At 46.1% G+C, this 17,007-nt stretch overlaps 1 protein-coding gene across 2 annotated transcripts in view; it reads right to left on the reverse strand.

The window, feature by feature from the left end:
* The window catches only part of WAPL (WAPL cohesin release factor), a 1,132,828-nt gene that overhangs the window by 706,641 nt on the left and 409,180 nt on the right, over window positions 1-17,007 (reverse strand). For both annotated transcript variants that reach the window (XM_078643290.1, XM_078643291.1), the window contains exon 7: window positions 3,419-3,555. In XM_078643290.1, coding sequence (XP_078499416.1) covers window positions 3,419-3,555 — 137 coding nt within the window. The remainder of the gene's footprint in view (window positions 1-3,418; window positions 3,556-17,007) is intronic.

Below are 17,007 nucleotides of genomic sequence, written 5' to 3' on the forward strand. Positions count from 1 at the left end.
TGATGCCCATGCGCACTATCACCAAAAAGAGGAGTTACCTTACCTCGTACTGGGGAAGACTTCTTCAAAGAAAAACAACTTGCAAACATCCAGACCCAACACTGGATGGGACAAATTGGCAGCCCAAAGTCTTCAAGTTGCTTCCACTGCCGCAGTGCAGCACTGAGACCAAGACCCAATGCACAGAGTTGCACCCAACTTTGCTGATCACAGGACCGCTGACAGAGTTGCGGGGACACTCAGAAGGCAAATCTACAACCCGGAAATGATTGGCCTGTGACTGCGACAACGGGAGACTGGTAGTCCAGTGGCAATTGGACTTCAGCCAGACTGGAGAGGATTTCAGGGGATGTCGAACCTGCAACCAGGACCCCTAACCATCTTCGTAGATCAAGGAATCCCTGCAATAAAACCCACTTTGACAGCATCTCATCCACAGCATCCTTAGAGCATCTTCAGCATTCTTAATCCCTTGCATCATGACCACTCCATAGGAATACAATGCAACACTTAAAGTGGCTGTAACTGGTGGAGAACTGTTCTTAAGGATCTGGCTGGTCCCCCTGACTAGCTCCCTGCCGGAGTTGGCTGCCCCAAGTTCTTACAACCAACCTCTGACAAGTATCTAAGTTTTCCTTGAAAAACTTTCTAAGTGTTTAATTTGTTGATTTTGCCAAGGGACATTCAATGTTGAGTAAAATTGTTTTGATTTAATATTTCTTGTAAAAATCGTATCCCCAGAACCCTCCAGTGGATCTCTTTCTTGCTAGTGTCTAAATTCTTATAAAAATAAGGTCTATTTTTATAACTTAGTGTTGGATTTCTTGTGTCGATTTTTCTCAATTGTTTTGGTGTTATTTAAATGCTTTACCCATGCGTATGTGTAAGCCTTGCTGCTTAGTACCACAATTACCCAGGGTTGATCTGAGGGTTTTTATAGACAAAATTGACTGGCCCTAAAGGGGTTGGTATGTATTACATAGTGAGGTCACATAACCACACCATATAATAAACCCTATTTCCTCATACAACCCTTTCCATCTTTTGTCCCACTTTCTTCATCCTTTTGCTCTGTCTGGGAGGCTGTGGTGGTGGGAATGTTAGCCCTCATGCATGCCCTAGTCACAGTGATGGAGCCAGAACCTACACTGCCCTTGAGGTATGGTGGACCTTCTGAAAAGTGCTTTTATTTCTTTTCCACCTGTAGCGTAATTGCTTTGGCAGAAGCAGTTTCCCAGATGTTTTCTTGACCATGGTCCAGCAGAAAGCTCGATCCAATCTGCTTAGTTTCTAACTGGACCCCATGTGGGTCTGCAGCCTTCTTTATGAGGACATTGATCCATACTAAGTCATCTGGTAGGTAGGCCCAGAGAAAGGTAGGTGCCTACTCCTTCCTTGGAGTCTGCCTCAATATCCTGCAACCCTTTCAGCTCTGGCTCTTGTAAGAACCCCCTAGTTACTTACCTTGCTTCTCTTTTTAGAAGAGTTCCTTCTCTTCCTCCTGTGGCTCTGGTGTAGTGGGAGGCTCCAGATCCACCACGTGACCTTCAGGGTCCCTATCAGCCTGTGGCTTCAAAGAAAGTGAAAACCCCATTAGGGATATGTCAAATCACCTCTTAAACACAGCCTCCCTTTTGGCTGCAAACCTGCATTTTTTTCCTCTCGATGTCAAGAGTTTTTTGGTTGGCACAGATGCCTTTCTTTTCGGCAGAGATTTTTCTCACGAACCTTTTTCCCACCTGTCCTCTCAATTGGCTTTCAGCACAGAAGCCGATTCCAAGAGTCAACCACCAAGAGTCTTATAACCTTGACCCATGGGATTGTGTTTTTGCTTTCCCTAGATCACGGTTTGTGTTGGTGTCTGGCAGCGTTAACTTTTGTGTCCGTATCTTAGCTCTATGCCACTGTGTCCTTGTGCCACCTGGAGTTTTTTTCTACTCCTCCCTCAATGACTTTTTCCCCAACTTAGTCTTAAATATGTTTTTCAATGTTGTAGACTTCCTCTTGTGCTACCTCAGTATTACTTGGGTTTACCTCGCCACTTGAAAGACTGAGCTGCTTTAGGGATCTATTTGCCTGTGCCAAAGCATAGTCTGCCCAACCTGTTATTCCCTAGTTTTAAGGGTCTTTTGCTGAAATTCAGCACACAAGTCACAGCTCTTGGCATTGTGGTCTTTCAGCAGGCAGAGGTTGCGGCTCTTTGTGTGCATCCTCTGTGGCACTTCATGCAAAATCTGAAAGGGATATGCTCTAACCCCCTAGCCTTGTGGTCACGGTCTCAAATGGTTGGTGTTTTTACGTAGCATGATATCCCTATCTGCGACTAAGTCGCTGTAGCCGTTGATGTTCCTTCAGTCTGTGTTTCTCACAAAAACCTCTATGCAAGACGTTGACTTGAAAAATCTTCTGCATCTTCACTCTGCATACAGGCCCAATGGCGCAAAAAAGATTCTGAAGATGGCAACCAAGCAAACTGGCTTCTGGGGAAGGTGTCTGACATCACATTAGAAAGGACAAGTATACTTCAAATGGTAATCCGTATCCAGCAAAAAAAAAAAGTACCAACAGGAAATTTCCGTCCTAGTCACCAGCTGGCGGAATAACAGTATGTAAATGCAGAAAAGAAAAGAATTCATGCTGGAAAACATATCAATGATTAACTAGAATTACAGATTATATTCTTAATTTCAGGCAACACCATTGCTTATGTAGTGCTCATATCAATTGGAACGTAATGATCAATTGGAAGGAGAAGCGGTGTAATGTTATATAATTCGGTTAAAGAGATTACTGCCAGAGTACAAGCTAAATTAGAACATTGGGGTGTTAGAAGCGCCATTGAAACCAATGAAGTGTTCAGGGTTCTAATGGCTGGTAGAAGCCTGGATCTCTAACATTCCAATGTTGTCCTTCACAGCTGTTTTGAACAAAGGCATCACGGAGTCCAACAGGATTTAAATCCCGTCAGACTCTGTGAGGCCTTTGCTTTATTAGTTAGAACATTCTGCCCTTTAGTGGTGGAATGTTTTAATAGCCTTATAGCCCTCCGTAGCTGGACTACACCGACCAATAAAGTCCTGTTCCATTATTAAAGACCCCCACCTTAGGCTTAGGTTTTTTATTCTGGCCTTTAATGGCCGGTATAGTCAGCTAGAGCAGGCTATTAGGCTACAGAAAAAATAAACACATTTCAGGTCACTGGAGTGTTTTAATAAAGTTTCAATAAATCACTTTAAAACACTGGGCAGAAAATGCACACATGGGAGCACATTTTGTGAACTACTTGACTGCAAAACATGAGGAGAACTCAACTGCAATATTTACATTCAAAATAAATAAACAAATTTGGCACCACTAAAGTACACAAAACTTATAATTGAGAAGATGACAAATATATGGTACAAGTGGTGTTACTTACCTAAGGCAACGAGTGTTTATGGGCTGCGAGCTCTTTAACCCACTTAGTAAGTATTCAATGTCATCAGTGAACTCCTGATTTTCACCAAATTCAACAACATCATTGAAATGCTTCACATGTTGAACAACAGTGTATAACTAAAAAAAAAAAAAAATGTGAAGGTAAGTATATAACATTTCCTAAAGTGTTAATTTAATTCAAAATTATGCTAAATTTGACATTGAAACCCAAAATGAAAAGGTGCTACTTTGTATCTGTCAGGCAGAGCTGAATGCTTGTTTTGGAACCTATTAACTCTGCCCTGATAATCAATCCAGCCTAAAAGATTGTATTTGTGCTGTGAGGTAGAGTGAACCAAAAGACTGGAGTTCATCCATTAAATTGTATGCAAAGGTTTGAGGTGAATATGCCTACTCCTTTTAATTTATATACATCGGAATGTTAAGCACTTCATTGAAGACAATGGAGTGCTCTGGGCTTCAAATGGCTGGTAGAAATCCAGAGCATCAACATTACAATGTTTCATCACATATAGCCCACTAAGGCGGGCGATAAGGTTATAATGTATACCTAACAGCAAGAAGTGAATGGATTTCAAAGAACAAATCACACAAAAGTCACCAAAATCAGTGTACCTCAGAATGTTCCAGCATTTGCATTGGAAAAGAGACTAGACGATACCCCATGCTACAATCAAAGTTATGAAAAAATGACTTTTACACCTCTAGTCAAAATACAATAATATTGGCTATACTTTTTTCTTTCGAAGTAGGATAATAGGGACTACAGAGACCAACCCGGTTGCCATGTGCACACGCTATGACCATATTGAAAATAGTGGAATGGTTAAGGGGGTGCAAAGAAATCAGCTATTAAACTTGACCTTGTGCTGAGGTGTTAACTGTAGTTTAACTAAAGTGATAAAAAGGCAAGATCTTTCTAGTGGATAAAGGTGTAAACCACTGTGCTATAAAGCAAAGGTGTACTGAGAATGATGTTAAAACTGGGTAATGCTGAGAAGAAAATATTTCAGGATTAGACAAAGCTAACCAGGAAAAGAGTAGAAAGGCCATACCTAGAACAAAATTACTGCTGAACTATGAAAGCTCCAAAAGTTTAAGCAAAATAATATTTTTTAAGAAAGGAGCCAGGTGCTTAGTTCTCTGGGAAGACAATGCCTAAAGGCAGGACAGTAACTTGGGTAAAAGATTCAACAATTGGTGTATGAAGTGAATGGCAACAGTTGAGACTGTACTGGGTTGCAGGAGGTGACGTCACATCAATAAAAACAGTTCAGTGGAATACTACTCCTTGCATAATTGGTCTGAGAAGTTAATTAACACTGGTCATACAGAGTAGTTGTTCAACTTCAACGTATTCCCTGTTTAACACTAAAGAAAATCCTATTCACAACAGTTAAACTAATTTATCACTGCACACTTCTCAAATGAAAAGACAGTCTACTCTGTTCTTACAGAAAAGGTAGATATTGTTATATAGGATCAATCATTTTGACCTTCTTAGACAATATGTCAATAAATAACTGTCAAGTCAGTTGATACACTTCAGTCTACTCTTTTGGATAACCTTAAGGAACAGTGTGAGTGATGCAATTGAGCTTTCAAAGTGGTGAATGAAAGGTAAGAAGTTGAAACAGATGCAGGAAGGTAGAGTTGGATGTGCATCTTCCCTGCTGGTAGCCACCTCTATACGAGGGTTGTCCTCTTCCACGGGCGCCTCGAAAAGGTACCTTTCAGTACTGTAACGCACCCAAGGATTTCGCTGTATCCGTGTCTTTTTTAATACTTTGAAGGGTCTCATCCACCAGGCGCCCAAAAAGATCTTCCCCATCAAAGGGTAGGTCCAGAATTTTATTTTGGACCTCTGGCCTAAAGGAAGTAGCCCGCAGCCAACCTTGGCGCCTCACAACTGCTGCTCCTCCAAGGGAACGAAAGGCTGTGGTAGCTATGTCAATAGCGCAATCAATAACTCCAGCCGAAGTTCTCTCACCTTCCTGCAGAAATTTCTTCGCCTCCAGCTTAGAGTCTTCCTGGAGGAGGTCGACATAGGGTGCTATATCGCAGCACATCTGTCGGTCATATCTGCCCAGGATGGCAAGGGCATTAGCAGCTCTGACCAGGAGCGCGGACATGGAGGAGAATCGTTTACCTGCGTTATCTAAACGCCGTCCCTACCTGTCTGGAGGTGCTGCAATAGGTACTGCTGGATTCTTGGACTTTTGCTGCGCTGCCTGCAAGATGATGGAGTCCAGTTTAGGATGGCCCAGTAAATAGGCCGGGGCGTTCTCTGGCGCCTTATACTTTTTGTCCAGCCTCGCCAGTACCGGTGTAACCGTTGCTGGAGTTGTCATGACCTGTAATCCTTCTTTCCATATGTGGTAGATAATTGGTATAGACCTGACTGATTTTTGATAGGGATCCTTAAAGTCATATAGAAAACATTCTGCTTGAGTTGTTTTCATTGGTAGCTGAAATCTTTTTGCAGCTCTCTCCATTAAGTTGCGGAATCCACCAATATCCACTGGTGGAGAATCCGCCGGTACTTGGGTGGGTGATGGTGGAGCTGGGATCAGGTAATCATGCCATTCTCTGTGATGCTCCGTTAGCTCTCCTTCGCGGTCCTCATCATCTGTGGTCCCAGGATCCTGTTGCTGTTGGACCTGAGGTGTCAGTGGAGCAGTGTCTAGCAGGCTCTCCCTACTGCGGACAAGAGTGGCCGGAATTGAACGAGGACGTGAAGGTGGAACGTCCTGAGGATCCTCTGATGGAGGAAGGAAAATGCTACTTACCAGTATGCATCTGTTCTTGGCATGTAGAGCTTCAGATTCGTACACTTAGCATTAGATCGCCACCTGGTGTTGGGCTCGGATGAATGCAGGTTGTTGTCTTCTTGGAAGAAGTCTTTGTAGTCACGAGATAGGTGACTCCTCCCTTGGACAATACTGCGCATGGGCATCGGCTTTATCCTTAGATTGTTTTTCGCCATGATAGGAAATGATGGAGTTAGTAGAAGTAAAAAGAAAGGACGTCCATGCGTGTGCATCTAAGTAAGATGAAAACTGGAACGGATACAAGTCCCGGGTAGGCGGGAGGGCGTGTACGAATCTGCAGCTCTACATGCCAAGAACAGATGCATTCTGGTAAGTAGAATTTTCCGTTCGAGGCATATGAGCTGCAGATTGTACACTTCGCATCGATTGTGCAGCAGTGTCTCCCCTAGCGGTGGTCGCTTGTATCCGTTGCAGTGGTTTGATAAAGAGTTTTAAGGACAGCTTGGCCTACTGCAGCTTGCTGCTTGGTTTGCACATCAACACAATAGTGTTTAGTGAAGGTGTGTGGTGTAGACCATGTTGCTGCCTTACATATGTCCTCTAGGGGTATATTTCCTAAGAAAGCCATAGAGGCTCCTAGTTTGCGAGTGGAGTGCGCTCTAGGAGGGACTGTTAATGTACGTTTAGCCTTTAGGTAGCATATTTGTATACACTTTACAATCCACCTTGCGATCCCACCTTTAGTGATGGGGTTGCCTTCGTGTGGAGGAGAGAAAGATACAAACAGTTGTTTCGTTTTTCTAAAGGATTTGGTTCTATCTATATAGTATAGAAGAGCTCTTTTAACATCTAGAGTGTGTAAAGCCCTTTCCGCTACAGAGTCTGGGTTTTGGAAGAACACAGGTAACTCTACGGATTGATTTAAGTGAAAAGGAGTAATAACCTTTGGAAGAAATTTTGGATTGGATCTAAGAACCACTTTGTTAAGATGTATTTGAAAAAATGGTTGTGGTATAGTGAAAGCTTGTATTTCACTTACTCTTCTAAGAGAGGTAATAGCAACAAGGAAAGCTGTTTTCCATGTTAGGAATTGCAGTTCACATTTATGTAGAGGCTCGAAAGGGGGTCCCATGAGTCTTGTAAGGACAATGTTCAGGTTCCACACAGGAGAAGGTGGCAACCTGGGAGGGATTATTCTTTTTAATCCTTCCATGAATGCTTTGATTGCAGGCACTCTGAAGAGAGACAGATGCTGTCTGTTTTGTAAATACACTGCAATTGCTGCAAGGTGCAGGCGTATGGCAGAATATGCCAAATTAGACCTTTGTAGATGTAAAAGGTAACAAATGATATTGTGGATGGAGGCATCCAGGTGATCAATTTGATTATTTTTGCAATATATTGCGAATCTTTTCCATTTTGCGGCAGAACACGATCTGGTAGTGGGTTTCCTAGCTTCTTTAATAATGTTCATACAGTCTGGTGGTAGGTTTAGATAACCAAACTAAGACTTCAGGAGCCAGATCGCTAAATTCAGTTGGTTTGGGGCTGGGCGTCTGATTTCTCCATGGTTCTGTGTTAACAGGGAGGGTGTGAGCTGTAACTTTTGATGTGGAACCAGACAGAGGTCTAGCAGTGTGGTGAACCACGGTTGGCGTGCCCATGTGGGAGCTACTAGGATTAGTTTGAGAGACTGTTGTCTGAGCTTGCGCACTACCAATGGAATCAGTGGGAGAGGCGGAAAAGCGTATGCAAGTCTGCTTGACCAATTCATCCATATCACATTGCCCTTGGACAACGGGTGTGGAAACCTGGCGGCGAAGGTTGGGCATTTTGAATTTTCCTGGGTGGCAAACAGATCTATTTGTGGATAACCCCACCTGTGGAAGAATGGCTGAAGAACTTGTGGATGTAGTTCCCATTCGTGAATCTGTTGTGACTGTCGACTTAACAGATCTGCTATCTGATTGTGAACTCCTGGAAGGTGTTCTGCAAACAGATGTATATTTTGAGGAATGGCCCATCTCCAAATGTTCATGGCGAGCTGGGACAGTTGCAGATAGTGTGCCCCCCCCCCCCCTGTTTTTGGGTCTCGCTGGAAATGCATCCGTAAGGATGCATCCAGCTGGAGACCAGTAGCGATCACTTTGGGGGGAATGACGGACCAGAGGGTGCGCGAGCTTTTCATCCTGGATTTGGGTGCGCGAAGGCGCACGTCGCCTCCGTCCACGCGTGCGCACACAGCCAGCCACCACACGCGCGCTGCTTACTTTCACTTTACATCCCCCCACCAGTCATCGGATCTTTTTACACACGCATGCATGCATGCATACATACACACACACACACACAGACACACGCGCACACACACAGGCACAAACACACACACAGACACACTCGCGCGCGCACATGTCCCCCCCCCCACTCCCACCCCACTCACCGAGTTCTTTTCCTGTGTCCCTCTCTCCTTCGGCAGGCAGCGGCAGGCAGCGGGTCATCCTTAGCAGCAGGCGGGGCTCTCCACGAGCACGGGAGCCCCGCTAGCTGACGCGCAAATCTTCCGGCAATCTTCCGGCTGACGGGCACAGGAGCGCTTCGGCACAGGAGCGCGGGGTAGGCTCCCGTCGGCTTCCTGTCTTTTTGCGGCCCCGCCCCCGTCCCAACACAGGTTGCCTGGCTTCCTGTACAAGCCGGGCTGCGGCGGTGAGTTTTTATTATACTTGTTTTTAGCGCAATACGACATATAATGTAAGTGATAGCAAAATAAATTATTAACAGTGTCGGGAATGGCACCACCTCAGTAAATGTTTAATTGTGTTGTGATGAGCATGCCTTAGGTTTTTATTGTTCTAAAGTTCAATGTAAGTGTGTGCATACACGCTTATTACTTTCCATGTACAAACAGGCTTGCGCCTTCGGAGATGCTTTCAATGGACTAGTGTCACTGATGGTTCAGCGGCCGAGCCAGCCGCCGTTTCGTCTGCTCATTTGCTGGTTCCAGAGGAGGCTGGCGCGAGAGATAACTAGGTCTCGAGACTAGGTTAGAGGTAATGAAGGACACTGTGCCTGGGCCGTGCTATCAACTGCAGGACATTCGAGCACCAAACAACACCCTGTCCTTCGCCTGTGCTGTCCCTTTCTGGACCTTTCTCAGAATGCAATGTTTATAGAGACTTTCTCGCCAGTCAAATGTGAAGTGCTCTGAAACGGTTGTTTTTTTTTTTGTTACATTTGGCGCTTTCGAATTAATTTGTAACTTGCTGCAATATACTATTGCGGTGTTGTCTCTGTAGAATATTTGCCTCGGTCTGTGTTCCATCGGTAATCCGTTTAACCCCCTTTGTGAACGTTAGGGGTCTGGGAGTTGAGCTGACAGGATTGTCTTGTTTTCAACTTCCCAGCTCTATTGAGATATGTCGTCGGGACAATCAAGGCGCGAGTGGATTTACCTGGGAGGGTGGGGAGGGTCGCAACACAAAAAGAAACAGGATTGTGGGGTTTGTGCGACCACAAGAGGGGCGAGCACGCAGGAGGGCGCGACTATTCTTGTGCTTGAGTGTCTGCCATTTCTTGCAGTATTATACCTCTACTTGTATTGTACTTTGTGCGCTGTTGTAACCTGCACACGTCACGTTTTCCTCCTGTAATGCCCAGTTTGCTACCTCTTGTATTTTGTTTGCTCACAATTGTCATTTTTGCCTCATGTAACTTAACGTTTGCTTTTGTAATTTGTTCACTTGTAATGTTCTCCTCATGTATCAGTTCTGTTCCTATTGTGAAGCGCTTTGACACTTTCGGGTAAAGTCCACGCTATATAAAAAACGCATAAAATCACTCTATACCGGTGTGTGTTGAATTCCGCCTGCTTAGGACCTGCACTTCTCCTTGCTCCGGGAGGGTACCCCTAACCAGGGATTTTGAGCAGGGTTGAAGGGAAGTGATTCTAACAATGGGGCTGTCAGAGCAAAGCCTGTCAGCTCTAGTCTCTGACTGCTGAATGCCAGTACGCTCCCCCCCCGCTGAGCCACAGGGAATTCTTCAGTAGAGGCTTATTTTCATAATGAAAGGATGGTTCACTTATAAGGACATTGCAGGCCCTGCACCACATTGTGACTAACAGCACAGGGACCAATCACTCTATATTTGTAAGGTAGGGTGTGCTGTCTTCAACGTAAGTCGCCCCAGAACAAAAAAAACAAGCATTTGCAATGCAATAGGTCTCGCAGTTACACGAGTTAAAGCAATTGGCTTTGTAAATGACAATGCTTTTTACTTGTTTTTAAAACGAAAAAAATATAAAAGGCATTGTTATTTGCAATGTGAATAGCTCAAACTCGCATAAATGCGAGACCTATTGCATTGCAAATGCTCGTTTTAAATGGCATAAGTATGCTATACACACACACCTACATCTACATATTCTGTCATGTATATATCTGTGTTTAAGTCCCGTGTTGAAAAGTACCATGCGTTGTGCTTACCTGTGGTAAATGTGCTGCGTTGTAATGGACGTGTGGTAAAGGTCACATTGTCAGTGGATAAAGGAGTCCCCGGCCCTCGCTGCACTTTACACAGGGAGGCATTTCAGTGCAACTGTTTTTAAAATGCCCCGGAAGGGTGAGAGGCAGGGTGGCTGGGCGTACGATTCTCTATGTAGGTCATAATTAAAAAGACCGAAAACGGAACGAGGCTGTGGGATTCCGGTATAGTGGGAGACAAGAATTAAACTGGTTTAAGAAATGAGACCAGATAAAAAACAGTCTTATGCACGTATTCTGTCGAGCACGCGTATATGAAGATGGTTTGATATTTTAAATCAGCATGTAAACGCGCATGCCGTGAGAATGAAACACAGGGTCGCGCGTCTATTAAGATTTACGGGAATGATTTAGCGCAGGCAAGAGGTGAAGTCTGTGATCTGGTAGGGGTCATCATAGCATGGGATGTGAAGAGAATAGGAGGCCGTCAGTTCTTATGGATTTACACGTTTACAATTGCAAAAAAGTGGCGGCAGCAGCACCTCATCCTCGCCTTGCCTGTCAGCCTCAGAGACTCTGAGGGCGGTGTGAAGCCCCAGTCTGTGTCGGACTGCAGCGCAGGCTAATCTGGCTCCGACTTCCGGTTTGGCCGGCAATGCTTCCGGGTCGCCGCAGGCAGCGCGGCGGCCCGCCCTGCACGGGGAAGGGAGGCAGCTTTCGAGGAGGACAGCACCTGGCCGCGAGCGCGTTCTTGTGCGCGTGACCTTAACAAATCGCCGCGCGCGGCCAGTGCTGTCCTCCTGGAAAGCTGGCGAAAGCTGACACGCTAACTATAGGTCTTTGGCGAGAGCGAGCTTCGCTCGCTTAGCCGAGACCTAAAAAACTAAGAAAAGCAAATTTGTTGTTAGTTGGCAGAGAGAGCTTTGGCGCCCATGTGCTGAATTTTGTGTGAATGTGTGAGTGCGTGCCCGGCCCTGCCAGTGATGGTCATAGTGTGGTAGCCCAAGCCGGTGACTCCCGATTTACCAATAAAATGTACCTGCACCCACGTCTCTTTTGTGGAGAGTATGCCACATTTTGGCAAAGAGGATGGAATCCCATCCTCGTCGCCAGCTACTATGTGGTGGTCGGAGCAACAAGCAGGCATCAATAATCAATCATACAGCATTTGTAAAGCGCAGTAGGAAGCAGAGACCAGGCAATGTGAGCATTGACTCATTACACTACTTCTATGCCTTGACAGTGTGCCTGTCTCCCCTCTCTCCGTACCACCCCCTTGCAATTCCTTTTTACATCCTGAAGTGAAGGTCGCGCTGCCCCTTAAATGCTAATGCCCATCTCTTCTTAGCCTCTTTCTGTAATCATGACCAGGTCTCTCCTCTACTCACATCATTTCATGTATCTCTCTATGGTTGTGACTACGGTAGCACATGCGCACAAGCCAGACTTAGTCAAGTCAATGGCATTTGGTGCACAACATTCATCCTAGGTTGAGTGGTTGCTTTTTTAGGGCTCGCTGGTACTTCTTCCGAAGGATGCGTCCAGCTGGGAGCCTTTTAGTTACCTGTCTCGGGGGAATGAGGGACAAAAGAGTGTTACGAGCTTGGATTTGGGTGCGCTAACGCGCACGCCCAGCCCGGTGCCGTGCACGTCCCCTGCCACAGATTCCCTGAACACAGACATACACACATGCACACGCAGGCAGGAAGGCACACACACACACACACACACGCGCGCACCCTCCCCTACTTCCCCCGACTCACCGGAACACCCCCTCCCGCCACACACACACAGGAGCGCACCTACACGCACGCACACACACATACAGAGAACACCGCCATACAAGCCCCCCGCACTCCCGCTCGCTCTCACCGCTCCCGGTTTCCTTCCCGCTCTGATTGGCTCCACAACCGGACTCCAGAACCCAATCAGAGGCCGATCACCCTGCGCAAGATAGCGGCCGGGACAAAGGACGACAGACGAGAACGTTGCGAAGCAGTGCGCGTGCGCAGCTAAAGGTCACGCCTACTAACATGCCGCCCTCCGGTTGCGTCCGCCACCGCCAAACAAGCCCACCCCCACCCCCCCCCCCCCCCCTCGCTCTCACCGCTCCCGGTTTCCTTCCCGCTCTGGCTCCACAACCGGACTCCAGAACCCAATCAGAGGCCGATCACCCTGCGCAAGATAGCGCCCGGGACAAAGGACGACAGACGAGAACGTTGCGAAGCAGTGCGCGTGCGCAGCTTAAGGTCACGCCTACTAACATGCCGCCCTCCGGTTGCGTAAGCGCTATGTGACGGACTACGGTTTGCCACGATCGATTCCCCAATGAGTTTGTTTCTCATCTTGTAATGGTCTTCCTACACGGAGCTAGTTCCAAACACTATGCTTATTTTGCAACAATTATTTTAGAATATCTGAAATGCAGCTTTTTTGGCTGCTCTAAAAGGAAAGTTTAGGCGGTACTAGGGAAGATAACTAACAACTCGCTTAGCCCCTACCAGCACAGACACTACGTACACATATTTTGTCACGGGACATTAAGCGCATGCATTCTACCAGCACCCTGTAACACTGGGGATTTACAGGAATCCAAACACCAGCGTAAAGTACTCGAACAACAATGATGTCTGTCTTATAAATGTCACAATTTTTTTTTTATATTTCACTTCTGTTCTTGGATTTTCGTGAAAATACAACACATATTGCATTACAAAAACTATAGGTGTCACATTTGTGAAAGCTAAAACTATTGGCATTGTAAATGACAAAGCTATTAATTTAGCTATTTTCAAAACCAACACATAAATAAAAAAAATGTCATTTACAATACCAATAGCTCAAACTTTCCTAATGCGAGACCTATTGCATTGCAAATGCTTGTTGTATATAGTACATGGCTGTCATATTGTCCGTCCGGATTAAGACAGCTTTGTTTTGTACTTGTAATTGAAAAGTCTTGAGTGCTAAGAATATGGCTAGCAGCTCTAGATGGTTGATATGGAACAGTTTTTGTTGATTGTTCCATTGACCTGGAGGTTTATGATGTAAGAGATGGGCTCCCCATCCTGTGAGATGCATCTGTTATGAGCACTACTTGTGGAACAGGTTCGAGGAACGGCCGCCCTTTTGTCAAGTTTTTGGTGTTCCACCACTGCAGAGAGCGATGCGTGCGGCTGTCCACCAACATCAGGTCTGTTAGTTGACCTTGAGCCTGGTTCCACTGTTGTGCTAGGCACCCTTGTAACGGGCGCATTTGCAATCTTGCGTGTGGCACTATGAAGATGCAAGATGCCATCATGCCTATTAGTATCATGAACACTCTGGCTTGCAGAGATTGTTGTTGTTGGAAGACTGTGACTAAGGCTTGAATGCTCTGTATCCTTGCTGGACTGGGATACGCTAGAGCTGTAGATGAGTCTATTGTAGCCCCCAGATATTGGTGTACATGGGAAGGTTGCATGTGCGACTTGGTGTAGTTGATTGTGAATCCCAAGTTGTGCAACGTTTGAATTGTTTGATGTGTGTGTTGGACACATTGATTGAATGACTTGGCTTTTATGAGCCAATCGTCTAGATAAGGGAAGACATGTATATGCTGCCTTCTGAGATATGCTGCTACTACTGCTAAGCACTTCGTGAACACGCGTGGTGCTGTCGTTATCCCAAATGGAAGGACTTTGAACTGATAGTGTTGTCTTTGTATTAATAACCGTAGGTACTTTCTGTGAGCAGGGTGCATTGGGATGTGAAAATAGGCGTCCTTTAGGTCTAGTGTGGAAAGAAAATCGCCTAGTTGCAGTAGTGGGAGCACTTGTTGCAGAGTGATCATGTGATCTGATTGTATGTACTGATTGAGGGGCCTGAGGTCGAGAATTGGTCTTAGTGTCCCGTCCTTTTTGGGAATTAGAAAATACAGCGAGTAAACCCCTGTTCCCTGTTCTTCTAAAGGAACTAATTGAATGGCATCCTTTTGTAAAAGTGACAGAACCTCTTGTTGGAGCAGAGTCAGGTGGTCTGTAGACATTGGACGTTGCCTGGGAGGTATGTGTGGGGGGGTTGCTGTAAGTTCTAGGCAGTAGCCATGTTGGATAATCTCTCTCACCCACTTGTCTGTTGTAATGGAGTTCCAGACAGGCAGGAACTGTGTTAATCTGCCCCCTACAGGAGTGGAATGCTGTTGGGGGAGGAGAGGGAAGTCACTGTTTTGTGGCGGAAGAGGATAGATTGCTGTTACCGCGACCTCTTCCTTTGTTATTATTGCCTCTGTATCCTCCTCTAAAATATCCCTTGTTAGAGGATACTTGTGTGTGTGATTTGAAAGATGTTGTAGTGTCTGCTCCAGTTTGTTTGAAGCCTGTGTCTCTTCATCTTTTCGAGTATAGTGTCCACTTCTGGGCCAAATAATTGGTTTTGATTAAAAGGTTGGTTTAAGATGGTAGTTTGTACTTCCTGTTTAAACCCGGAAATGCGTAGCCACGCATGTCTCCCAAGTATGACACTGGTATTCACAGCTCTAGATGCGGTGTCTGCCGCATCTAGTGGAGATTTTATTGCGGCATTTGAGATTAACTAGCTTTCCTGTATGAGGTCAGTTGCCTGAGCCTTATATTGATCTGGTAGGTGCTCAACTAGTTTTTCTAATTGATCATAATGAGCCCTACCGTAACGAGAAAGGAGGGCTTGTGTATTAGCTATACGCCATATGTTAGTGGCTTGTGCAGCTATTCTTTTACCTGACGCATCAATTACTTTTGATTCTTTGTCAGGTGGAGGTGCTTCGCCAGAAGTTTGAGAATTTGCCCTTTGCCTAGCATTAATGTAGACTGGGTCTGTGGGTGGAGGCCTATATTTTTTCTCAATTCTGGGGTTCAAAATTCTAGTGCGTACAGGGTCTTTAAATACCTCTGGAGCATGTTTGATGACCCCCTTAAGGGTGCCGCTCGTGTGAGGAGTTCCTTCGCCAAAACTCGGACCGCGCTACAGGAGTAGCTTGTAACTGTTCCAGCCCTTATTGCCAGCGTGAGGAGTGTCAGAGGCGAGGCCGCAGAGGAGGCGAGAGGCGCGGCCCCGGGACTGCGAGGACCAGCCCACAACAACCACAGCTGTGTCCTCTTCCCGGGTGAGCCGCGCCCCCTCCCAGTGCCCGCCCCCTTCTGAGCGCTCTTCACTCCTCGCGGCCCCCGCTCCGCGGGTGCCGCTCGTGTGAGGAGTTCCTTTGCCAAAACTCTGACCGCGCTACATGAGTAGCTTGTAACTGTTCCAGCCCTTATTGCCAGCGTGAGGAGTGTCAGAGGCGAGGCCGCAGAGGAGGCGAGAAGCGCGGCCCCGGGACTGCGAGGACCAGCCCACAACAACCACAGCTGTGTCCTCTTCCCGGGTGAGCCGCGCCCCCTCCCAGTGCCATGCCCCCTCTTCACCCTAGTACATATCAGCAAGACCAGTGCCGCGTATCGCGGGACGCAGCCCGGGGCTAAGCCCGGGCAAAGGGCGGGCCCTCTGTGGCCCTCAGGGGCCTGAAGTGGCCGGGTCGGGCCACCTCCCCAATATTGTCCGGCAGGCTTAGCATGCTAAAGCCATCATAAGTAACAGACGGAGTGTGGGGCATTAAAAACTGCATAAGAATGAGCAAAACATTGAAAACACCGATGGCAACAAGATCTACCAGCAGATTGAAAATTGTGAGTACACCCTTGCCAACCATAACTGCAATAGACATAATGTTGCAAAAAACTATTAATGTCGTGACGGATGCCATCCAGGATTCGGAGAGGCGACTCTTTTTGACACCAGACTTATGCTTTCCAAACTTGTCCTCGCACACTACTAACAACACCCAAAATATGGATGATACTGCTTCATCACAGGAGTCTTTATTGATGCAATCATTCTCGGAGTTACCAAGATCACACGTTAAAGATAATACATCTAAATCTTTGTTTAACGACCCAACAATCAATCTGGACAATAGCCTTTTGATTCTAACTAACCATGTAAGCAATATAAATCACGATAATGCTACTTCTCCAGCTTTGGTTGCCCACTCAGTGGAGAGACAACCAATGGCTACTGATCCAACAGACTTTCAAATCCCTAAACAAACCAATACTCATAAGGGCACTAGGAGAAAACGAAAAATAAAACACCCTATGAGGAAAACTCATCTCCTATTAGGTAAACCCAAACGCTCTATTAAAGACATGTGGCAGCAAACAACTTTGGGGAAACCCACTGAACCAACACGTGGAGGGCCCTCCCTAATATCTTTACAGGATTACGATAAACACGGTAACGACAAAAACAACAAAGGGAGTTCTCTG

Source organism: Lissotriton helveticus, chromosome 5_1 (assembly GCF_964261635.1).
Source record: "Lissotriton helveticus chromosome 5_1, aLisHel1.1, whole genome shotgun sequence".
NCBI lineage: Eukaryota > Metazoa > Chordata > Amphibia > Caudata > Salamandridae > Lissotriton > Lissotriton helveticus.